The following is a 25,865-nucleotide window of genomic DNA, read 5'->3' as shown; positions in this document are numbered from 1 at the left end:
TGAGAGAAGACCACCCATCCCACATACTTCTTTCAACGAAGCACTGGGACCTCCAGAAGACAAGAGCAGCTCTATTTCCTTTTTTCATGCAAGTTTCCTCTCTCATTACCTAGCAACCTCATGGCTCTCAGGAACATCTGTCTTCCTTGCACACACCTTTCTGCTCCATCCCAGTCTCCTCCACCTCAAACCTGGCCTGATATGATAATATTTGTTTTCTTACTATTAGTCTTAAAAATTCCATCATGGAAATCTGCAAGTATGGCAACATAAATAATGCAAAAACAAATGCCACCTTCACCTTCCAGCAAATCAGTTGCTTCCTATGACCATCTTCAGTAGCCACCAATTCTGCAGCTGTTGTGTAGTGCTGGTTTTGGCAAATATCCTACAATTTTGTGTCCTGAATGTATGTATGGGATTATCCTTCAGCATTCCAGTTACAGTCATTATCAATTAATAATTAGAAGAGCGGGCCCTCGTAGAGCCATGGACCTGATGCTGACCTGATATTCCTCTTGTTTGTTTTTCAGCATGGCTTAGAGTAGCTAGAAACACAAATTATTTGTGCAGCTAAGCGTGCTAACAGCAGTAGTTGAAGTAATTGCAATGAGTTGAGTTGGCCTTATGTGCTTGTTCTGGTTTAATCTAAACCACGAGAGTGCTGAAGCATATGTGTTGCAAACCCCAGAATTATGAACTCAAATGGATGGTTACAATCAGAAAAGAAGCATCAAATCCAATTCCAGATTATCATTGAATTATTTTCACTCTACAAACCATATTTTTGTAGTGAGTTATGTCTGTGTAATCTGACTGACACAATTTGGGTTAAATATGCATACCGAAGAGCTGGATTTGTTTGTGTGTCTTCCTGGTCATATCATCTATCTATGGACAAAACCATTTTCTCCCATGTTCCATTTAGTGCCTCAAGGAAGCCCATTCTCAATTGCCATGTGAAGGAGGCATAGTCTTGCTGATCTTGCTATACCGGCAGCCAAAAAGAAATGCTATTTTAACTTGAAAGCTAAAGATGGCCACTCTAGATCTTGGTTGATGCAAAAACATTTTCAGTACATTAACTTAACCATCTTTTGGCTGCAACCACACGTTAAGGACTGCCATGATTTTATTTTTTTAGTGAATGAAAGCAGTGCTAATAGTGCTGCTGTCCACAACTACAAAGCTAAGAGGCAATCTGAGATAATAAAAAATCAACAACATCTAAAGGGATATTTTTCAGGTCCCTCTAAGATGCTACAATATACAGCGTGTCATCGTAACACGTCTACCTCTCAGCTGTCAGACCATGTCAGCACCTGAACCGCCATAAATAACACACCCAGGGCAAGCCAGATGTGCTGGTACGAATGACCGATTTGTTATTGTTACGGAGAAGCCAGATCAGCATGTGGCAAGGCACTTTAGCACTGCAGATCGCTTTGCCACCTCTTAGCACATCAGACAAGAATGATCAAAATCAGGAGCATGATGATCACTTCTTACAGTCTGCTCTCAGGCAAAGCCGTTTTCACAGTCGGGCGAGTGATCCTTCAGCTCTGTAACATTAGGGGTGCAAGCGTTCTGTATTGAACCTTGCACACTGCAACCCTAAAACCTGACAGCAGCCTCCGAGCAACACCAAAATACAAGCAGGCAAGTCCAATCATAATCCTTTGCAGGATGCTGTGCTCTGCAGTCATTTCCTGCTTCTCGCATGTAACGGTAACAGACACAGCTAAAGAGGCTGAAATGGTCTTTATGGCTTGGCACATCTCTAATAAAACAAGAACCTTGCTCGTATGAAGAAAGGGACAGTTCTGGGATATAAATACTGCAGAAACTGGGAACTCCTGTGGCAGGCAGAACATCTGTTTATTGCATTTTCCAGTGTTTTATTTTCAGTTGCCCATGACAAAGAATCAGAAATTTTACCAGTGCACACCGTGCTCAGTCGTAAACACGGCACTATCCTTTTAAGGTACCTTGAGCATTATAAAGCAGCAGCTTTATTACAGGGAAGTGACAGACAGTCAGAAATCAGGGCACAGGAAAGACAGTTTGAGAACAGGCCACCTTTTATGAAGAAAGTATTTTACTTACAGGTGAGGGGATTTATTTCGTGTGAACATAAATACTTTAAGCAGCATGAAGGAAAATTTTGAGAAAAGCTTCTTGTGGTAAAACAATCTGCCCTAGAGTTCTCCACAAAATCCCTACAACAATATTAACCTACTGACACTCATGTCAAGGAATGAGTTTTGGTAACATAAACTTCACTCTGTGTTGCACATTAGCGCAATATCACTACTGAACAAGAAAGAGGATGTGTTCCAAAAAATGTTATTGTTAATGGGAAAATCAGAAAACACCACACTCAGCAGCGCAGTCCATAAGGAAATTCACTTGAGGCAACATCCAAGGTATTACTGTCCTTGGTTTAGTCTTCATTTTATGTGCACCACTGAGAAGTGTTACATGGTGAACTCACTTCACTGTAATGCAGTGCTGTTTTATTAAATATGCTTTTGATGGGTCTCTGGGTCAGCCAAAGACCTCAGAATGAGGCAAATATAAAGCAAAGTAATCATTCAGTAACATGAAGATCTTACTCAAACTCGAAACAAAAAACAAAGTAGCTCTATGCAGAAAGAGCACTGGTTGGATCTACTGAGAAAGAAGCAAACAGGAGATTACAAAACCAATCTACAGTCACTTACACTACTTATTGCTCCACACAATCTTGCATGCCGGAGACAGGCAAACAGCTTCTCCACAGAAACTGTCTCCCAAAACACTGATGTCCTGAGCATCCACACAAAAAGAGGTTCATCAAGGTCCTGGCAATGAGGCCAGAGCAGACCACTGTGAGTGTCTTCTGCCGCCTATATCCTAAACACAAAGCACTTGAGCTGGAGCAAATTAGACCAAAAATATTAGACATAAATGCCATCTCTGCCAACACTAATGATTTCTTAAAGTGCATGACATTAACTGGTTCAATGAGGGGAAAATGTCCCAATGCATATTCTTCCCATAATTACAAGAAGGTTACTGAACTGGGTGAATCTGTTTTTTCCAGTTTCTAAAGTTACAATAGAAATTAGCAGAAGAGTGCTGGCAATGTGAAATTCCTGTGCTCTTTGAACAGAGGGCTTAGCTGAAGAGAGATGTGCAAGAAATGTTGGTGACCACAGCTCCCACAGCTCCCTGCCTTGCGGGGATCCCTACACTTGCTCCAGACACAGAGACAGTTAGAAGTATAGCATATAACTGAATGCCACAGATTTTCCTTACATCCTACTTCACTGTATGCTATAATTTATAAGGGGCAAAGGATCACAGGAAGTCCAGGCTAGCTCCTAGCTCTTCCTGCCCTGGCAGCTTTAGCCCAAGCCTGTAACTACTTGTCTTCCACTAGGAATTTTTCAGTCCCCTCCTGGCTTGCAGTACTGGCACTTGTAGCATCCACTGAATATGCCAAAGCTTACAGTGCTGACTGTATTCTAACATGTGTTGGGTAACGTGACCGCATTTGCTCCTGTGCACCCAAGACATTTGGCACGACATGTAAGCCCAAGCACACCTAGCATCAATAGTCCACAACCAAGGGGAGCAGTGCCTAAACTGGATTTCTGAATCTTGTATTAATACATATATATTTCTAAACATAAAGGCTAATTTAGACATGGGGAACGATTTATTGTTTCATACTAACCTACTCAGCTTCACTACCAGAAATAGCAAGCAGGGAGGTAGGCTTTTTTTAAGCAGGCACCTTACCTGTATGTAGTAAAGAAAACAGAAAAAGCAGCTTTTCACAAAGAAGGAAACATCCCACCAGCAAATCTAACCCACGCTACCTCTCCCTCACTTCAAAATTGAGACCTTAGCATGTCCCAAACAGCAGCACAGTTATTTAAGGCACAGAGGAAGAACTTCAAGCCCATCAAGAGGACTGCTCCACAGGCAGGAAGTAATAGGGACTTTTTGGTATGAAGAGGAAGATACCTTAGGAAAATCTTAATTCCACTAGATATGCTAGACATTAACACAGACACTTTGTTTTGACTACAAAATGTTTGTCATTTGCAAATGTGAAACAAACTGCTGCGCCTGGCATTAGCCTCAGTTTCCATGCAGACTTACATCTCATCCTTTGACAGGGTGCACTGAAATAATCTAGTATGGACTATAAGCAAGGCAGTTCAAGATAGTAAGTGTAAAAAGAAGAGCTTGAAATGTCCAAGACAGACGTAACTGGGAAAAAGGCTTGCCTCTTCATATCGAAAAGCAGGTAGCAGCTGGCAATCCATCATGAGAAGACCTGAGTTAAAAGGGCATACACACCCACGTATATCACAGGCTACTGACATTGCCAGACACCTCCAGACGGATCAGACACTAGTTAAATTTCCCCAGTGTCACTGTTCTACTGCACAGTGGCAAAGAAAGTTTTGGTACTGTTGTAAAATCTGAGAAAAAGAGTAAGTCTCTTGAATAATAAGGGAGAAAGGCAACACCGAGTGATTTGAAACCCTGAGACACTTATGAGCCAAAGGTTGGGCATACAGCTTCCTCAAGTGTTCCTCCTTTATTTTGTCGGGCCCCCTTCCATAGTCAAATAAGATAAAGAAAATAACTTTGACTTCTTCAACTTTTTGTGAAAGAGGAGTGTATCTATCTGTGTGCATGCATTTGCATGCAAGGTGTGTGCATAAGCAAGTGGACACTACTGCATTTTTTTCAGTTTGTTTCTGATTTTCTCCCACTAGATGGAGTTTGGTGACTTTGGTAGTTCCTGCTGCAGCTGTGTTCCAATGCTATCATTAGGGGTTGTGTGTCTGTGTGCATGACAGCGATGTTAATAATCTGACTGTGTTCAGTTATGAGTTAATTTTCCTGTCTAGAGTGAAACAAAGGTGCCAAGAATGGCCCAATACTCTGAGAAGGCAATGTATAGGTACTTGAAGATTTGTTCCAAAGCTACCGTGGAATTCTGAGGTCACGAATCTGGAAAGGTTAATAAGAAGCAACTAACATGGTAATGAAAAAAGATGACATAAGAAAATAAGAAATATGCAGCTTGTTGCTTGAGAAACTTAAATTATTATATGGAGTGGAAGCAAAATACAGTATCACAGTCTGGGTCTCATGTCAAATGTGACACCAAACCTACCCCTGCCTCAGTGCAAAACCTGTCAATAGCTCTAGCCAGCAGATAATACTGATTCATATGCAGGATCCCGAGGGATGCATAGTTTGGATCTGTCCTTTGATTTGCCTAATTTCATCAGTGAAAACTGAATCCAAGGATCAAACTCAAGAACTTGATTTACTCCCATCTCCATTCCATTCATCAGTGGACGTAGAGGGTATACAGGGGCCCCTTACTGTGGAACAATGATCCTAGCCTGATTCAGCCCTGCTTTCACCTTTGGCTTCCCTTCTTCTTCTTCTTCTTCTTCTTCTTCTTCTTCTTCTTCTTCTTCTTCTTCTTCTTCTTCTTCTTCCTCTTCTTCTTCTTCTTCTTCTTCTTCTTCTCCATATTATTCTTCTTCTTCATAATCATCATCACCCCTGTTGTTGTTGATCCTGGGCAGGATTAAGGTAATGTTGCAATACATACCCTTAAGTTCTTCACTGATGAAGAATTCCTTGTAGTGCTTGAAATGTAGTAACACGTGATGACTTGAGGTCTTTCTTGACCTTAACCTGTTGAAACAGCCTCCTTGACAACTTTTTGAACAGTTCCAGCCTCACAGGTTACATTACCTTATACATGAATTTCGGCAGGGTTAAGTGAGAAGGAAGGCAACTGGAGTGCTACAAGAAAAACTCCTAGCACAAGACTTACTGTATTAGTACACTGAAGAGAGGAGGTCTGCATCATTGTTGTACAGGGAGCACATCAAACTGCCTGTGTTCCACTTCAAGAAGCCAGCCAGCCAGCTTCTTTTGGGCAAGGAGGTGGCATGGGCTGATCACAGGTGCCTCCATCCACTTGCTCAGAAAAGTGGCTTTCTCTACTGAGGTAACATCTGGATAAAACCTTGGGCACAGATATGAACTACATTCAGGCATGGCAGGAAATTCAGGGGTAAAGGCCACATCTTCTCCACCAGATTGCTACCCTCAGAGGATAATACAGGGTAAATCACTCCCAGCACAATGATGGGGAAATTTCATCCTGTATTTGTGCTTCATAATTTGCTTACAGATTGTGAAGAAGCTACATAATCGAAAGGTCTTTCTGTGTCGCTACCTCAGAACTGCATGGTTTATTTTATGTACTGCCAAAAAACTTGCCTCTCTTTTGACAGAGGACCTAGCCACCATCACCCACGCCTTCGACTGATGTAATGTGTTTTATCTCAGTCCACGCAGTAAATCTAGCCAGCAATGAAACTGGGAGCAACATTTGGCAGCTCAGCGTTACGGAGTACTTCTTCCGGGAGTTCACAGCACCAACCATTTTCTATCAGCAAAATCTGTCACTGCCATCCTCGTGTATCAGTTTTCAGAGTGTGTTGCCAGAGCCATTTATTTTCCTCGCCTGTGAGCTGGTGAGCACAGGACAGTTGCTCCCGACGTGCTGGTGCCCAGCCGGAGAAGTGGGTTTTCCGTGCACAGCCCGCACCGATGCTTCCTTGAGACTCCGCAAAGCAGCCATCGCCTCGCACGCGGTGGGTTTTCGTGCGCGTTCGCCGTGCCCCCTCGCGTAGGTGCGGTGATGACGCGGCCGTGCTTGCCGCCCTGCCAAGCCAGCCCTGGGAGGAGCGAAGCCCAGCCCGGTGGGGCCACGGGGGCTGACCTCCTGGCAGCGCCTGCCTCCGCAGAGGACCCCCTTGGCGAAACCACTGGTCTGGTAAGAACCAGACCTTCAGAAACGCTCCGGGCTTGCCCTTCCCACCATGCGGAGGAAGCTCAGCGCTGCCCGTGACAGGTGACCCCTGCTCTGCTCCTCACCCCTCTGAGCTGACCCACAAAGCAGACCCCAAATCCCCACCTTGGCCGAGCTGCCAGGGCCATGCAAAATTAGGGAAGGACAGACCCATCTCGCTTTGTTGTAACGTCATCCTGTGACGACCTCCAGCTGTAACGTCATTCAGCGCAAGTGAGGCAGCGGGTGGCACCGGGGGGGTCAGTGGGCATGGGGGTCTGCGCTGGGGCGGCGCTGACCATCGGTGGGGCCATCAGGCAGAGGAGGGAGCCCGAGGAGGGGAGGTCCAGGGTCATCAGGGCACTTTCTTGCTGGTCACTGTCTCAAATGAAATATCCTTAGCTCTTACAAATCCATCCAGTGTTTGGCTGAAATACCGCCAGACTGCCTTATTTTATGTGAAGACAAGGCCGTGCCTTTCATGTCCAGGTCAAGTTGTGCAAGACAGTGTTTATTTTAGATACATGTCTGAATAATATATGTTACAGTCATGCAGACTGACTCTTTCCTCTCTAAGCTCAGCTCAGGGATGCATTCAAAGACAGTTGCAATTCCAGACATTTGGAAGGGAAAAATATAACCCATTTCCCAAGGAGCTCTCAAGTATCTTGTACACACAGCTCACATTTTTGCCTGAACTTGTACTTTGCCAATTTAAGGAGGAGGAGGGAGTCCTGGGCTGAAGCAGTGGAGTCACAAATGAGTTCTTCAGCATCAGTGATTTTTTGGGGTGCTGATGAAACAAAAAAGCAATTGAAGTTCCTCCAGGGGGTAATTTTAATCAGTTGCAGATTAATTAAAACTAGGTCACAGTAACTAGGTGTTGGCCTGTGCTTTCAAGCCTCAGAAAGAGTGTAAAAAACTGGAGGAGCGGTGCTGAGGAATCGGAGTACAGCCACTAAGAGCAGGATGGCGGTGATTGTATTGCCTCTCACCACACCCACAACCACAGTTATTTCTCCTATTGCCAGACCAACGGGACAGCAGAAAAAGTGAAAATCTGTTAAAACAGCAGCCAGCAGTGATGGCCAAATCAGGAAATACATGAACGCCAGACAATAATTCAACAAGTAGAATGTTTGCTTGAGTTTTCGGATGTTAAATATATACCGATCACCTGGGGAATTAGTCATAGCTTTCCATATCCATACATCACGCAAATCTGCTAAAACCTCATGCAGTGAACTTTCGGGGGGGGGAGGGAGGCGCGAGCACAGGCAGGCAATGACACCAGCCCCTCTCACCTCCTGACTCCTATAGGAGCGATAGATCACTCCGTTCCCTTTTCGAGGCAATGGCAACACGGGTGCAGGCTCTGATAGTGCAGGCTTGGGCCTGGGAAAGCACCGCTCCCCAAAAGCCGTGGAAGGTCAGATATGATCCCCTCCCTTGGTCCTTACTTGTGCCAAGGTTCTGCAAAGCAACCCCAAGTGCAGCCTAATGCCCCTCGCTCACAAGGATCGCAGTGATTGATGCCTGTTCTCTGTTCACTCAGCACAGGTGAGAACAGCAGGAGGACGTATGAGTGGGTAAGAGGAACCAATTCCCTCGTCCCTGAGAAATCTCATCACCTATGTTTTGAAGTATTTGTGTTTTCAACACAAACACAAAATAAATTCACTTCTCCTCCCCACCAGCCCCCGTCCCTGATTACAAATTATTTGGCAATGGAGCTAAAAGAAGCAAAATACATGTGGCCGAATATTCCTCATGTTTGTTCTTCTGCAGACTCATAGAAAAAAAAATTACAGAGGAATGAGCAAGGAAGAAAATTTGTAACTCACATGTAGCTGACCATAACTGTACTAGTGACTAAGCCACACAGTTTAAAATGTAATGGCTAGCTGTGAGTTGGGCCAAATCTATAAAAGGTGTTAAATTTTCTTGGAAAGCTTTTTGCGGTAAGTATGGAGCTATGCAGAATAATCTCCTGTAGCTTAGGAACTGTTCTTGAGAAAGCCTTGCTTTTCAATACATATAATGTGTAGCTGTACCAGACATTAAGCATTGCCCTTATTTTACTGGGGAACAGGGCAGGTTCAAGGTGAGAATCCATTAATTTCTGTTCCCAAGGAAGATGTTAGTTGTGCCATGTGAACAGGCTGGAGTACCCTCCAAGAGCGCGCTAGTGAGCCAAAAGATTAAGATGCAGAGGCAGAGGAACAGGAACCTAAATTTTTACTGCAGCACTCCCTCGGGACTGATGTGACAAGGCATGCAGAAGCAATCCTGATGTGGCATTACACAAGTAATGGTACGTGTCTCTGTGTTTCCCTGTGTTTCAGTGTGTCTTGTTATATTTCTCTGTATACGTTGAGTTTTATCTCACTCTTTCTGGCTTATATTCACCATGGCAAGAAGGAGTCTCAGCAATGTGCAGTCAAGGCAAGGGACTAGTCTCCAAAGAAAGATGCTCCTTAAAGGGGGTTTGAGATTCGCCGCATGCAACACAGCAGGAAACTAACTTCTTTCCTTAATTACCACAAGCACCTTCGCCATCACGCTGCTGCCACGCTACTCGCTCTTGCGCTGCCTTTCTCCTGCGATGTGCACCCACTGCCAAGGGGGCCGCAGCCCCCAAGCTGAGACGCTTGCTGTTGGGAGAAGCGCTCGAGTGTGCTCCCCTCCCGTGGAGTGACGGGGGGAGACCAGCTCCTCCTGAGCCTGCAGACCTCCCTGCCTAAGCCACACAAGTGGGGCTGTAGGGGCTTAGAAGAAAGAGTAGGCTTTCTTGTCTCTTAAGATCTGCTTTCACACTTTTCCTCAGTCTTTTGCTGACTCGTGTATTCGCTGCCTTTAGGGAAAATAATGGCAGTTAGTACAATTTTATCACAATATTTCTGGTTTTATCTGGGTGTTGCAGAGGAAAAAGTTGGAATGTATGAAGTCTACAGACTCAGAAATACGAGAGATGGAAAGAACCCAAGCAGTGTTTACCTTAGGTCTCACAGCTTCTAGCCATTGTATGACAGTGGCTGACATTATTATGGGTTTATCTGAGGGTTACCCTGACCTCAGCTTTTCAGGAGAACTATCTTGCTGAAGGCAGGCACTGCTCAGCTGTTGAAAAGCTAGAGCCTCTCTCTCTGGGAGAGAAAAAGCGAGAAACAAAATATTATACTGCATGCTCTGGTAAATACTATGCTGTGGTCTCATATTTACAGAGCACTTATCTTTTTTAAGAATTTTCAGACAATAATGATTAAACCGTTGTAGCAGTTAACTTTATCTCATGGAAGGGGAAAAAGAGACACATGAAATTTAAACTGATCTATGCGATCTTCCTCAGGTTAGGGGTAAGAGCAGGGATGGAACCTTGCAAAGGTTTCTTCTGTCTTGCAAAGTCCAAAAAATAGCAAACCACACCCCCAAAAGATGATGTAAATATTTCCTTTCTGTCACGGCCTCAGGAGAGCCTGGTCTCTAGCAGCAGACCTCCTTAAAGTGCATTTCCCTCTGTAGGTGCCAAATCTTTCCGTGCATATGATGCTCTGTATCCATCCTCTGCTTCCTGGTAGTGCTCTAAGGGCTTGATCCTCCATTTACGGTCAGGATTCATCCTGTATACAGGCTTGCTTGGCCTATAGCTGTGGCTACGGCTCTCAAGCACAGCTGCTGTAGTGGAAATGAATGGAATTAGTCTCTAGTGAGGGATGCAACAGAGATTCCTGTTGTATCATACGTGCAGCAGCCTGCAGGGAGTTGCTGAGTCACGTACCAAATCTGCCTGTGACAGTGCAGAATGCTGCAGGGAGCACATTAACGAAAGACCATTTATTTGTTATCTTTGTTATCTTCCAGTGGCAGACTAGTGCGAGAATGTTAAAATACTGTATTAGGTTAGTTGTTATAGGGAAGGGAGAAGAATGATGCTTCAGAGTTATATGTCCACTAAAATTGAAGTTTGGATGGTATGCATTCAGAAATAATTTTATTTTCCAGTAATGACAATATGCAATATCATGTAAGAAATGAAATTGAAGAATTGATCTTATTCTTCAAATACAGGATAGCTTCAATATTAAAATTAACATATAAATTTAGCATCAATCTTATTTTCCCACTCACGTCCGCTGAGTAAATGCACATAAAGAATGAATCACTGAAACAGTAGACTGAGACAATCAAAGTCATTTTTCAAAGATGTCAGCACAAATGTGAGGTGAGCCTGTTCACCAACCATCCAACAAATGTTGCAGAGGTGGCCCTTCAGGCCCATAAGGAGGGCAAGTCGGAGACCCCCAGGAGGAGCAGCACAACCACTGGCAAAGACAAGGCAGGGGAGAGTTTGGGACAGGACATCCCCATTGCACCGTGCATAGCCCCTACCCTGACTGCTCCCTTACCTACAGGTATGTGAGCCACTAGAGAACGTGAGCATCGCATTAGGGCTCTCCACAGCATTCCTCTGAGGGAGAAATTGTTATTGTTTACATCTTTGTTGGCCTTATCCACCTTGTGACAGCTAGAGGTTAAGGAGCAAGGATTAAGCAGCGTGCCTCTGGGGCAGCAGCCAGCCTCTTGTCTCTGGTGGGCCGGCACGGCTACAGAGCCATGGGCAGAGCAAGCTTTCCGTGGCATTACCCATTGGTTTTGTGCACACGCACGGAGAGCTGACAGTGAAATCACCAGCAAGGCACCCGGGCAGCTGCCCAGCCAGGAGCAGGAGCTGTGCAGAGGGCAAGGGGTCAAGCTCTCTTGCTCCAAGAAAGCCACAGCTGCTCTAGCACCCCAAAAAAATAGAATAAATTTTTAAAAAAGACTTATTTGCTTCTGGCCTTCATCAGAGACCTCACCAGGCTCAAGCCATCTTTCATGATGCTTACATTCATTTTTTCCGCTGGGGTTTTCTGAGCATCAGTGCCTCCATCCTTACCCCTCCTCACCCACAGGTCTTCTCTCCCACAGCATGAAGGATTTGCTCCGACATGGAAATGCCCTTTTTTACCACAAGATGGAGCTGGAAAACGCAGGGTTTGTGTGTCCTGCCCGCAGGCCTTTACGCGGGAGCCGTGGGAAAGGACGCTGCAGGGCGGCGGGCGCTCCGCAGGCTCAGGGCACAGCCCCGCTGCTGCCAGCTGTGGCCAAACAGCCGGCACCCACCTCGCTAAAAGCACGGCCTGAGCCGGAACGGGGCCCACCAGCTCTCGGGTGGTCGCAGCGGGCTCCAGCTGGATGGGGCACCCAGGGCTCCTGCAGAAAAAGGGCTCCCTCGCCCCTCGGTTGCCCAAGCTGCGAGGGTGGGAGTGGGTGGGCATCCCCCAACCAGCACGGCAAGGGTCTGCGGAACCAGTCCCAGCACTGTGCGGGCAGAAGAAGGTCCTGTGTGGCGGCTACAAGTTAGAACTTTTATTTGCCTGTAGTGCCAGCCTGGAAAATGCAGTTAAAAATGCAGAATAAAGTAATTTCTCAAAGATACTGTTGCAGGCCAATCCATATTTTTTGAAAAATTAATCTTCTCGATAGCCAAACAAAAAACATCATTCTACATGAAAACCTGCATTTTTTATTTTGAACACATTTAGGTTCACTTTAGTTAAAAAAAAAAAGATAACTGTGAATTGAGTCAAAAGATATTTTATAATGCTGGACAAGAATTAGTTTAACTTGTGTGCTTTATCTGCTTTGATAACAGTTTATCAAAAAAGATCTAATTTTAAAAATCATACCACCAAATCTGCATTTTTCGCAAGTGTTTAGAGCGATAATACTTCACTCGACTTTAGACAAGGGTCACCTTTCTTTGAAAGATGTGTCCCAATTCCAAGATGCCAAAATTCTGTTCTCTGAAAACCTGCAGGCCATAGTGCATGAGGTCACTATGAGCTGTCGCAGATGCCACTGTTTGGTCTTTCTGCTGGAGATGATTCATCCTCTGTAGCAAAAAAAGAAAAAGAAAAAAATCATTCAATGTACTACACAGAGGTTTCTGCTGGAGGGAAATCTGTTTGGTGCATGAGCTCAAAAGCAGAGGTCCTGGACCTATCTGTTCTTATCTAGCCTTTGACACTTAATGTCTCCAGGACATCGGAGCACAGCATTTCAGAACCTCATCCTTTTCTGTTTGCAAGATCAAGCCTATTTTACCTATTTCCTTTTCTCTCTGGAGTGGATGGAAGACTTATTTTTTTACAAGTACCATGTGAGTGCAGGCAAATCTGTCAGTACAAAACTGGAATTCTGCATTTATGAAAATTCCAGATGTTTTCCATAAGGGAAGCTATTTATTTTCTTTCCTCCCTTCCCCTGCCTTTATGTCTTTGCTTTGTAGCATTAGCAACAAATAGCTTTTCTGAACAGGTTGGAAAATTATGCAAGAAAAAGGATCTCTCTGTTCATTTATCCCCTACGGAAAATAAAATCATTATTTTATTCTCCTTTTTGTGCGTGTTTATAAAATGCAATATTCACCGGGTGCACAAACCTTACAAAGGATGAAAAGCCAAATGAGAACACAGGCATTCATATTCAGCAATGACACTGGATAACATGCCTGATATATATTACAGTTTTAAAGCCTGTCTGCTTTAGAGTCCAACTTCAGGGCAGCCTCAATTGTTTTTGAGGTGTGGGACTAATCCATGCACCTGACAGGCCTGACAAGCCGTTTCATCTGCATTCATAGGTGTGTTTTGGAAAAGCCAGCTCTCAAGCAGACGCGGTCACTTGTGAACGGTTGAACAAATGGCACTAAAACCTTAACAAACTTCTAAGTGGACAATTAATTCAGTGGCATTCCTCATCAGAAGCAATTCCTAATGTTAGTCTGACACACGTAAGATACTCAGTGTAATCAATGCATGCAAACGTGCAATAAATTGTTCAAACCATTACTTTTCTAGACTTAGGGAAGTTGCCATTTGGCTAAACATTATTTTAAAGAAATGCCTGCTATTATATCCTATTTGCTTTTTTCTACTTCTACAGTATAGGAAAAAAAAGATGCTTTTGAAACATCGGGAGAGCCTTTTTTCCTGCTTGCTGTGACTGTAGCAAGTACTGCTTTACTCAGCTGAGCTTGGAAGTGTCTGCAGTACATACTCAAGACACCTCAGCTTCCCTGATGACAACATTTGCCTAATCTCAGTTGCAAACTATGAGGCAGGGAAGCAGAACCCAGGCTTGGAAAAGAGGCTTCCCTTGACTGCAGTTGCTGGAGCTGGACATTTTAACCCCAGCTGAGGACTAATCAGCTCTCTCTCTTCAGAAATGTTATTTGCCCAGTATAAATGACTTAAACCAAGATCATCTTAGTTTATTTTTCTAGAGTCCTTAACATGCTACATTAACCTGACAATGCTTAATCTGGTGTTCATTTCACAATACACTTCATGCAATTCACAGCTGTAATTGGTTTTACACTGACATTACACATTTCGACCTAGCCATGGGAAAAGAATAACTCTTAATATTATTTCTCTGAAAAGTGTCCAAGCTCAAATGGCACAGAAGCAGCTCATGCTAGTTTCATGTGCATATTTCTTTCTTCTGCCTTTTCTTTTACTGCAAGGATGATCACTGGCATAAAATTGTAAAGTCCTTGTTTTAGTCCATTTGCAATTGAACTACATTTGTTCGATTTCCTATGTCCTGAGGAGTTCTCTCTTATAAAACAGCATTCAAGTATTCTAGTTTAACATCCCCATTTTTCTGAGTTAAGGTACAAAGTAGACCTTGGGCTTCTGTTTCCATTACAAGTCTTCCAGAGTCCCATAACTGAGAGCCATAAAGTCTTCCTTTGTAACACACACTCAGCATGAAAGCCAGAGTATTGCTATTTGGCATTATCCAGTGAAGTGCAAGAAATTAATAAGTTATGTCTTTATTGCTATAGTACAATACCAAGCAAAGTCACTTTTTTAATACAATTGCAAGGGTTTCGTAGAGTTCATGTCCCTCCTCTTAGGGCCCAGTAGTTCAGCTGCACAGCAAGTATCACTTAGCCGTCACGTGTCAAATGTCAGTCTAAGATGATGTGTTCAGTATTCTTGAATCTGAAGAATCAGACCTTTCATCATACTCATCTTCTGTGTAAATCGGTTGCTTGGACACAATAGGACAGCCATCATCTGGGATCGAGATCCTAGGATCTTCTGATGAGCGGGTAGGAAGCACAGGTGAGCTTCGGAAAACGCTGGTTGAGTTGCTAGAGAAAGGACTGACATACTGGGACCGCAGCTGGTACTGCTGCTGCAGCGTCATGGTGTTCCACAGGGTGACGTCGTTGGGCAGGAACGGGCTGGACTGGTTTCTTGCCAAAGTATTCCTCAGCATCAGCGGATAGCGTGGTGGCTGAGGGAAAGGGTGCTGCAAAGGTACGGCCAGAGGATTTGGCACAACATTACTGGAATCGGCAGAGAACCTCAGCGTGTCGGGAACCCTAAATGCTGAGCCCACGGACCACTTGGAAGAGGAAATAGGGTACGAACTTAGTGTGTGTTCAAAAATGTGCCCGTTGGAAGGCAAAACAAGACCATCAGATTCTGCAGAAGTTCTCTCCCCACTGGCCACTGAAGACCGACTGGACAGGAGAACCTCTACAGCACTCACCAGATCACCACCGCACCCCTTCAGGATCAACTCCAGCACAGTTGGCTTTTGGTTAGGGAAGATCTTTTTCAAGACTTCAAGAGGAGGTCTGTTGGCTTTCAAACTGAAAGGTAAAGAAACTGTCCCGGACGGACCTTCTATCAGGAGGTGGTTCTGCTCTGGGTGGTACTTGGGGCTGTCTGGATGACTCTCTGTGCTACCCCCATTTTTCTGAACTGCATAACCAACCTCATCCACAGAAACAACTTCAGGGCTTTCAGGGGTGAAGCAACTTTTGGCTTTAGTCATGTCTGGAGAACTCCTTTGGTCTGTGTCTTTGTCACTGTAGATCTCAGTATTGTCTGCTCCACTGGCATCACCCACCCGCTCCTCATTCATGTCTGCAAAGAGAAGGCAGAGAAGTTAATGAAAAGCTGAGGCCAAAAGCTTTTACAGACATTTGAGGGTACAGTCTTCTTAAAGTGAACTGAGCAGGATCCTAGGGGGAAAAAAAAGCATTTTTCACAGAGTTCCTGCTAAACATCTCATGAGAACAAAACTGCAAAAGAGTAATGTGACCTGGTCCAGGCATTTTATGCTACCTTACAGGTATCTGTCTCTGTTGTGCTCTAACCCTGCACCGTAGCCAAAACAACCACACAGCCATTCACTTAACACTCCGCCCCCCAGCAGGATCGGGGAGAGAATCCTTCAAGAAAAAGGGTAAAACTCATGGGTTGAGACAAAGACAGTTTAATAGGACAGGGAAAATAAAAAGAATAATAGTAAGGACAATAATAATGACAAAAGAATACACAAAACAAGCGATGCACAGCACAATTCTCACCACCCGCTGACCATGTCCAGCCTGTTCCTGAGCCGTGGCTCTTCCCCAGCCAACTCCCCCAGTTTATGTACTGGCATGACGTCATACGGCCAGTTTGGATCAGCTGTCCTGGCTGTGCCTTCTTCCAGCTTCCTGTGCACCCCCCACCTTCTCACTGACAGGCCAGAGCACGGAAGGCTGAAAAATCCTTGACTGCTCAGCAACAACTAAAAACATCAGTATATTATCAACATTTTTTTGCCTCCCAAATCCAAAACACAGCCTCATAGTAGCTTCTGTGAAGAAAATTAACTCTATCCCAGCTGAAACCAGGACAGTCTCATTCTCTCATGTACAAGAAAAGAAGCAGTGGTCATTTTTCTGCTGCATCAAATATACCATATCAATCCTTTCCCACTGGTTACAAGGCAGCAACACACCGCCCACATGCAAGCTTTCTCAGAGGAACTTCACCACTTCCACACCATAATTCCTCACTAGCACTATCTCACTCCCTGTGAGCTGAACATAGCCAGAGGGCACTCGAGGGACCAAAATTCCCTCTGCAAGTCCAGCAGAACCACTGGTGGACCCGCTCCATCAAGACTGCTGGCTGAAGGTTAAAAAAATCTTCAAATAAACCAGTGTATTCCAGTTCTCGCTATGCAGAAACAGGTTCCTTCCCCAGCAAGAATCACAGGCTTTTCCTCCAAACCCTGGAGCACAGCTGATTCCTTGGCCTGTTAGAGCTTAGAATCTAGAAGAATCTGGTTTGGAGAGGACCTCTGGAAGGCACCTGGTCCAACCTTCTGTTCAAAGCAGGAGTAACCTAATATATAGAGCAGGTTGCTCATGTCCCTGCTCAGCTGAGTTTTAAATAATCCAAGGATGAAGACTCCACAACGTTTCTCAGCTCTTGTTCCAGGTACCTTGCTTTTTGTGTGCTAAACTAAGAAGGGCAAGAGCTGACTACAGGGAAACAATCCCGTTGACCATGCTGTCTCCAAATGGACACTCAAAAATCAGGCTACCCCAAATCTCTGGTCACTTTGGTAATGCCTGGCCAGAGTATGGAAACCTGTGAAGTAAGACTGCTTGTCAGAAAGAAGAAGAAGAGGAAGAAGAGAACAAGAAGGGTTGCCAGCTTTTACAGTTCATACACAAGGGGAGCAATGTACTTGCTTGGGATTGTTCACAGTTATTTCCCAAGAACGCTGTTCTGCTGGCCTTCCTTATACACAATGATGATCTTCAGTGACTGGGGAAAGGGTCATTGTCCAAGCTGTGGCTGACAGAGCCTGTTTCAACTGCACAGGGCAGTGTTTTTGAACACATATATGTGAAAGACTATCTGCAGGAAGCAACAGAACTATTCCCTTGGTTTCTCAAGCCCCTAGTGATCAGCCCAACTGGGTAAAGAAGCTATAAGAAGCAAGCAAAGGTTCCCAAAATGTGCTGGTGATCACCCCCGCCCAACTAAAATGGAGCAAGTTAAAGGCCTCGCTGCTCACCACGGACAATCCTGCCTCCTCCTCACCCCAGGAACTGGCAGGGCATTTCCCCATGCAATGGGCTGAGTTTAGTGTTGAACAGATCGGTTTGAGACAAACTCTACTAGTGCTATTCACCCACCTTGAGAAAAGAGTCAGGGTCTGAGCAAGTCTGCGCCGAGCGAGAAACCATTATGCTCACCGGAATAGAGCTATAAATAAATATGAGATCCTGGCAGAGCATAGCCTGACAGTCAGCATGGCAAAGTCAGCAAAGGGAGGTTCTCCTCACGAGGATGGCTATGCCAGGCAGAAATGATGGGCCATTCTGCAGATGTGTGATGCTGTTAGTGTGGGCTACAGAAGATGAGGATGAGGGTGGAGCTAAGGCATACGGATGCCCATCTGAAGATCTCACCTTGCTCTTTTAGCTGGGTAACCTGCTCTGGGTACCCATTTTTTTACTGGTTATGCTCTCTGTCCAGTGCAAATGGAGAAGCCACAACCCTTCATGTAGGTATATCACAGAGAAGGCAACGTATGTGTGCTCTTCTTTGCACACTCAGCGCATCAGCCTTGCCCCAGCAGCCGGAGGGGAATGCAGGAAATGTCTCCTGGCAGCAAGGTGGCAAAGTGTATCCTCCAGAGGAGGTGGTAAGACCTCGGCATAGCTCATTTGAAAAAAAGGGGAAGGCTCACACTACCTTTCCCTCCTAATCCCTTCACATGTTCATAAAGTGATACGTTTATTACAAAGGACTGGATGTTAAGAATAATTCACATCTGAGTGAATAGGCAATTTATGTGATGAAGCAGTCTGGGAACTGCTAATTACCTTCGTCCCCGTTGTGCCAGAGATAGAGAGGCATTTAAGGGAGAAAATGGTCCCAGTTCCCACATAAATATATTGTGCCATGCCACCCAATATTACTAAATGGACTACATGCAGGTAATCATATTTCAGAACAACTGCACTTTTGCAGTGTATCTTTATGGGCTGACAACAAGCACCACTGGGGAGCAAACATATGCTAAAGAAAAAAAAAAAATAGAGTGAGATTAGATCAGATTCCCTGATCCTGAAAAATGATTATTTTCAAGATATTTCAGGTTTGTTTACTTTTCAGTTTCTTTAAAAGTATCCTTATAAGGCTTGGCTAGAAATTTTCTTCAAATTCTGAAGACTCATTGCACTGCAGTTTGTATCTTTACCATCAGGAGACTGCACAGACCCCGACTCTTAGACTTGCACGGGTACGTTCTCCTGGTACAGCCCAGAGGACAGTGTTGCATCTCATCAGGCTGCTAGGCTCACAGGGTCAAACCCGTAAAATGAGATTTCGGTGGTTTAAATCAAACGTTGCTATATTAACACACGGACGATTTTCCTCCTCCGCCGGTGGACACTAAGTTTGGAAGCTTTTTTTTTTTTTTCTTTTTTCTGTTTTCTCTTCTCTCCTCTGCCTTTTTGAGACCGTTTGTCGCTGTCGGCGTCAGGCGATTTTCTCGGTGTCGCTTCAGCCCCCGGCTGCGGTGGTGCGAGGCGCCAGTGACAGACGCCGGGTGACAGACGGACGCCGGTGCCCCGGCGGTGGGACGGCCGCCGTCGCCTTATCCGGCTGGTTCCCGGTGGTTTTCTGCCTGGCAGGGGCATGATTTTACTCTATTTTTTCCCTCGTCTGAACGCCGTTTCCCCACCGCGCTCACGGCGCGGTTTTTCCTTTGTTGAAAACAGGCGCAAAGCAGAAATCGTTAAACAAACAAAGATTTGGGAGGATACGTTATAAATGTCTGCAGGCAGGCACCGAAATGTAGAATTGTTGCATGCCCACATTAATGCCAACTATCTATATTTTCAGGTATACAAAACTAAGGATTTTGTATGCAGAATATAGAACCCGCTGCTCTTAGCCAAAGGTTGGTTTTCATTTTTTTTTTTTTTGCACCGGCTCATAAGCTTCACGTGAGGATGTTCTAGGCTTTAAGAAAGAAATTGCATCCTGAGACATTTTTTAGGTTTGTGAGGTTTGGGTGTTTTGTTTTTGTTTTTTCCACACCTTCTATTTCAAATTGCCTGCATCCAGGTATTTGCTTTGCCAGTCCTGAGGAAACTAGGGAAATTGCCTTCTTATTGATGCAAACGATGAGGAGTGTTCATCAAATAATATGCAGTATTATTATTACTAGATCTACAGAGATGCAGTGAAAATACAGATACACATGAAACACCGTACAGGGGAATAACCCTGCATGCACTCACGATAAAAGCTACACTAATAAATAAAGCTGCTACAAGTTTGGAGGAAGGTATACCCCAATCTTTCCTTGCCTATTTCTACGTTAAGGCTCATGAGTCAAATGTTGTCAAGGAGCCAAATGAAAGTAAAATGCGTGTGAGAGAGAAGCTGTTCTCCTCAAGTTAATAACTTGTCTGGAAAACTTGGTCTAACACTTTGGAACGAAATTTGCTTCCTTGATACTCCCACTGTTGACTCTCTGTTAAAACCGCTTACACTCCGATTGTTAGGACAGCTCTTTCTGCAATACAGATTTTCTTGCATCCCCAAAACATCTGCTGTTTTCCGTATTTCTGTTATTGGAATGGACTGATACCAGGACTAGCAGAAAGCCGCATAAAGCTAAGGTCATGTAAAACTTAATGTGTTGCACGGGGGGGGGGGGGAGCCGGGGGGGAGATGTGGTGTATTTTTTTATTTGGTTCGTTGGTTTGGTTTTTGTTTGGTTAGTTTTTGGGTTTGTTGGTTTTTTTTTCAAAAATTAGTTTCACTCAGACTTTCTTCCTTATCTTCAAGGGTCTTTGTAGGTAGTTTTGTACCTACACAGTACCTTTGTAGGTACTTTGTAGGAGACTAGTCACTGTTCCCAAACTAGCACAGAGACTTCTGCGTGGCATTAAGAAGCTGTCTCTGAAATGAACAGAAGTCTCAATACAGCGTTACGTTAATTGTTTACAAGCCTTGATAACTACTACTAAGACAGAGAAATGTAGCACACGCTCATGTGGGAGACAGAAATTCACGAGCACAGTCTCAGGAGGAGGAATCACTCCTTAGCACAGGCAGATGCAACAGGGGTAGTTTCTAGGGGCGTTATTTGCACAGAGTGGAACTTCACAACTGTCCCACCGAAATGACCAAATCCGGCAGGAATAAAAATAAACGCCTCTGATTCTACCGTACATCGGGAGAATACCTCTTCTGTACTACAAAAACCTTCCAGGCGATTCATGTCAGGGGAGGGGTAGAAACGCGGCGGGCTGGGGTAGCAAATAATCACGTCCCCTGTTCCGACGGCGGTTTTCATCCAGGTAGCAGGGAGAGAGGGGAGAGAATGGGAAAGCCGCGCCGTTCCGAGCGCGCAGGATGGTTGGAATTAAACGGTTTATCTGGTTCAACGGTGCCTGCTGGCAGGAGGACCCCTCCGAGGAGACGATTTTCCGCTTTGCTCTCACGCATTCCCATGTTCATAAAAGAGGGGGGTGGGGGGGAACAACAAACAAAACAAAACAAAACCAACACAGAACCAAACCCCTCTGTAACACCGGGAGACCGGGGACAGCGCAGGTGAGGCCCCTGCAACCGGGGCTGCTTCCCGGCACCCCTGTTCCCAGGGCCGGGGTGCCCCGGCTCCCCCAGCCCGGCCTCGCTGATTTATGAAGATCTCCTCCGTTATTCCCCTCCGTCCCCGTAAAGCTGTTAGCAAAAAGTGCTGACTGGCTGGCAAGGAAGAATTTCTCATCAATACATTTTGATTGTATTTTGCAAGCAAAATGCCTGTTGCTTGGTAACATTTCACTTCAGCCTGACCTTCCCCAAAAGTTATTGCTATCAGATTCGATTTACACTGTCCTCCCGTGATTACTGTAATCTTTTAAGCTTGGAAGTTCATATATCAGGGGGAAGAAAAGTTGGGCGTGCAGGTCAATACCGTTCCTATCCGCCAGATTTATATCCTGCTGGCGAAGTTTATTTGTTTCACTTTCTGGAAGGAGCCGAGGCGGCTTCCCCCCCCCCCCTTTTTTTTTTTTTTTTTTTTTGTTCCCCCCTGCTCCCTCCCGGCCATTGTGTCTTCCCCAGAACTGGAGGAGAAGGCCATCTCCACACCCCTGCCCCCAAAGAGAGACCGGCTAGTCCTGCTCCCTGCCACCGCCCCGCCGGGCTCCGGCCACCCGGCTGCGAGTCCTTAAGGAGCCGGGCGGCAGCCCAGGGTTTGTCCTTCCCCTCCCGGGGCACCGGGTAAAACCTCGTCGCGGCCGCCGCTCGCTGGTGAAGCGGGAGGCCGGCGGGCTTCCCGGGCACCCTCGCCGGGGAGGGCCGGCGGGTCACGCCGGGGCGCGGGAGGGGGAAGGGGACGGCGGCTTCGGAACGTTACTTTTGCATCCAAAAATGTGTATTTACCGGTAGGTCGCACTCACAAGGTGCCGGCTGCGGGCGGCGGTTTCTGGCTCCGCATCCCCGACCTGCCGAGCACCGCCCCGGGCGCGGCGGCCCGGCGGGCACACGCCAGAGAGGGGAGGGAAGCCGAAACAACTGGCTGGGAGCCCCGCTCACCCCCGGCCACCCCCCAGCCCCTCCCCTCCGCAGAAACTCTCTGGCTCCCGCCGCCGCTCCGGAGCGGCCACAGAAGCGGCACGTCGCGGGGCCGGTTGGCAGCTGGCGACATTGCCCGGTGTCCCGTCCCCCCGCGCTGGTCTCGGCGGCTGCCAGCCCGGCTGAGGAGCGGCCCCGGCGCGTTGCAGCTCCTTCCTTTACAACACCGACAAGGCGCGCCCGCCGGGGCGGAGGAAGGAGTCGGAGCTTCCCCTCCTTCCCCTTCCCGCCGCGCCCGTCGGGAGGGAAAGCCCTCGACCATCCTCCCCCGGGCACCCGGCCCCCGCCACCCGTCCGCCGGATCCCGGCCCGGGCGCTGCCCGCCCGTCCCCTTCTCCCCGGACCCCGCGGCGCCCGGCCCGGCCTCACCTGCCTTGGGGAGCGGCCCCGGGAGCGCGGGGGGCGGCTCGGCGGCCCAGCGCAGGGCGGCGGCGGCGGCGGCCAGCTCGGCGGGGGCCCGCGGCGGCGGGGCGCAGGACGGCGGCCCCGGCGGCGGGGCGGGGGCCTCGGCGCTGCCCGGCGGCCCCGGGAGGGCGCGCAGGGAGTCCGGGAGGAGGCTCTCCAGGCTCTCGTTGGCCTGCTGCCGGCGGAGCGCCACCTGCGCGGCCATCACCCGCTGCCGCTCGATGATGAGGATGCACTTCTCGCAGGTGCAGTCCTTGAAGCGGCAGTAGCGCTTGTGGCCCTTCAGCCAGGACAAGACGCCGTGGTTGCGGCACCGGGCGCACTTGGGCGTCCGCTGCAGCGGAGCCCGCGGAGGCTGCGACACCGGGCCGCCCATGTAGAGGTACGGGGAGCCGTAGCCGTTCATGCCCGCGGGAGGAGCCCGTCCGGCGCCGGGGTGGAGAAGGGGGCAGTGGAGGCGGGCAGAGGCCGGGGCGGCGGAGGGGCGCAACGGAGGCGGGCGGGTGCGCCCGCGGGCTCCGCGGGGGGCGCGGCCCCGGCCCCCGGCCGGCGCTGGCACCGGCGGGCAGAGCGCTGCCGCCGGCCGGAGCCACACTGCCGCTGCCCGCGCCGCCCCGCCGGGCCACAGGCCCCTCCGCCCGCCCCCCGCCCGCCCCCCTCCGCCCCCCACCGTCTCCCCGCCGCCGGGGGGATGGAGGGAGAGAAAGAGGCCAGGAGGGAGGGAGGGAGGGAGGAAAGCTGAGGGGGGGCCCGTCCCCCAGCGGGCCGGGACTGGGGCTGATGCCACGCACCGGCGCCCCCTCCGCACGGCTCACCCCGCGAAGGCGCCCGGGGCTAGGGGGGCGAGCGGAGGCGGGGAGGTTTCCCCGGGGCCCGCACCAGCCCCGCGGGGCCGGGATCTCCAAGTCCGGACAGGGTGTTTGGACCTCGCGCGGGAGCCCCTCGGAAGCCTATGGGGACACGAGGAGCGGCCGCAGGGTGTGTGGCTGCTGCTGTCAAACCGCCCGTGGCCCCAGCGCCGCCGGGGGGCGGGTGTTGAGTCCAAAGTTTTATCAAAGTTTTGAAGCTGCCCTGGAGCACGGAGCCGGGCTGCGCCCGCGTCCCCACGGGATCGCGCCGCGGAGATGGGCAGCCGTGGGGAGGGCTGCCCGCCCCCCCCACACACACTCGCTGACTCCTGCGCCCCTCGCCCAGGCAGCTACTGAAACGCAAACGGTGGCTATCGAAAGACACGTGTATACCGGGCAGGCCCGGCTGCTCGCCAACCGTCTGATACGTCCGGGGCGGTAGGGCGGGAATTTTCTGTTACCTCCGGCTGCGGGGAGGTTTCTCGCTGAAACACGGGTGTTTCCGATATGGCATCGAAAAGTTTAAATCCGAACGTACTGTATTAGCGAAAGAAGGTGGTGCAATATCAACTGGGGGGAGGGGGCTGGGGGACACAAAAACTCACCGCCGGCGTTTATCTGCCCGCGGGCAGGCAGGGGCTGCTGCTGGCGCTCGGACCCGTTTCGCTGCCCCGCGATCTCTCTCTGCTCTTCCCAGTCACCTTCTCCACTGTTAACCGCTACACGAAATACACCAGTTAACGAGTATATGTAATTAGAAAATCAGATTCAAAAAACTCGGCCAGTATTTCGCTGGAGAGAATAAAACGCGCGGCGCGTGCTGTGAAGGCGCTGGCGTGGTATTTAATTATTTGGCTCTTTCCTAAATTACTTTTCGACTTTTAGGCGAAGAAGGACTCGGGGAGATCTTTCTCCCCAGGGCTGGGGGTGGGTGTTCGCCCCATCGGAAACACCCTCTGCCACCGGTTAACCCCACCGAGGCGGGGAGGTGTATCCCACGGAGTGTGGGGAAGAGTCTGCTTTCCCCCAGCGCTGGCGGGATCTCCCCGTCTTTGCTGCCGGGATGCCTGCACTGTGCCCGGACAGCCCTGCATCCCTCCGCGCCGCCAGCTGGCCTCACCCCGCGGGGCATCTTACCCACTCGTGGGTCCCCGTCGGAGGGCTGGAAGGGGGGAAGAAAAACAAACCAGGGGTACCTCACTCCGGGGACCAGAAAAATATTCGACTACCTCAGAATTGCAAGGGGCGCCTAAAAGACGACGCGCCGCCGCCCTCGGGAATCCACTCCCCCAAAACGAAGAAGCGGGGTGCAAGTGCCGGGGGACGGCGACATGGACACCCTCCTCCGCCCCGGGGCAGCGGCGGCGGGCGGGCCGGGGCCCCTCTCTCGCTTGGCTGCCCACCGGGCGTTTAGGCCGAAATCCTCGTTTAATATTAAGTGCCGTAATCCTTTTCTCATATTTGATGGGAATGTTTTCCACGTCCCAGTATTTGACAACATCTCCCCACAGGGCCAGGTCCGTATTTATGTTAGCAAAACGTCCCCTGCCTGAAAGCCTATTGTAACCCAGCACCTGACAACCCCGGTTCCCATTTCTGCTCGCAGAAAAGGTTTATTCAAGCACGTAATGGGATCCCGGCAGAAAGCTTTTCAGAAGAAGGGGCTATGGTAAACTGCACCACATGAACTCCGTTTCCAGGGCTATTAAGCTTTTAATTGGAAAACAGCGGAGGAAATTTCAAGGTGACTATAAGGTGTTAGCAGTTAGCGCCCAGAAGAATAGTCTGAGAGAGAGAATGAATGCGCCGAACAGATGCTGCAAATAACGTTTAGCGGAAAGGGCCTGGCTCCGCCAAAAGCTGGGCTCTCCGAGGAGGAAAGTCAAACCCGGCCCCAGCCCGCTGGCGTTTCGGTGCGGAGCCGCTCGGGGGAGGCGGCGCGGCCGCCCAGCTGCCGGCACCCACGGGAACCCACGTCCCGGGTGCGTGCAGAGGAGCGTTGAAGAGTGTTTGCACGGCTCTACAAGAAGCTTTTGGGAAAGGGGCGTTCGCGGGAAGCCCGGTTACCGTTGCGCGGGGTGTGGGGGGGTGGCGGAGAGGCAGGATTAGTTTCGGTTACACCTCGCCAAAACTGCTCTGAGGCAATGCCCGCGTCACAGGGGAGAAAAACAGAGGAGCAAAATTACGCAAAATTTGCTACTGGGAGAGTCG

The 25,865-nt window shown here is 48.4% G+C and overlaps 1 protein-coding gene across 1 annotated transcript; it reads right to left on the bottom strand.

Annotated features, from left to right (window-relative positions):
• Positions 1-14,911: 14,911 nt before the first annotated feature.
• Positions 14,912-23,212, bottom strand: DMRT3 (doublesex and mab-3 related transcription factor 3; the record flags this gene model as incomplete). Its single annotated transcript, XM_082013212.1, has 2 exons — positions 14,912-15,876; positions 22,771-23,212. 2 exons carry the CDS (start codon positions 23,210-23,212, stop codon positions 14,912-14,914), a joined length of 1,407 nt encoding a protein of 468 aa, XP_081869338.1.
• Between the last annotated feature and the right edge of the window lie 2,653 nt (positions 23,213-25,865).

The sequence above is a fragment of the Phaethon aethereus genome (assembly GCF_964289735.1).
Source record: "Phaethon aethereus genome assembly, chromosome: Z".
NCBI classification, from domain to species: domain Eukaryota; kingdom Metazoa; phylum Chordata; class Aves; order Phaethontiformes; family Phaethontidae; genus Phaethon; species Phaethon aethereus.
Note: the sequence above shows the minus strand (reverse complement) of the source record. Positions and strands in the feature narration are given on the sequence as shown.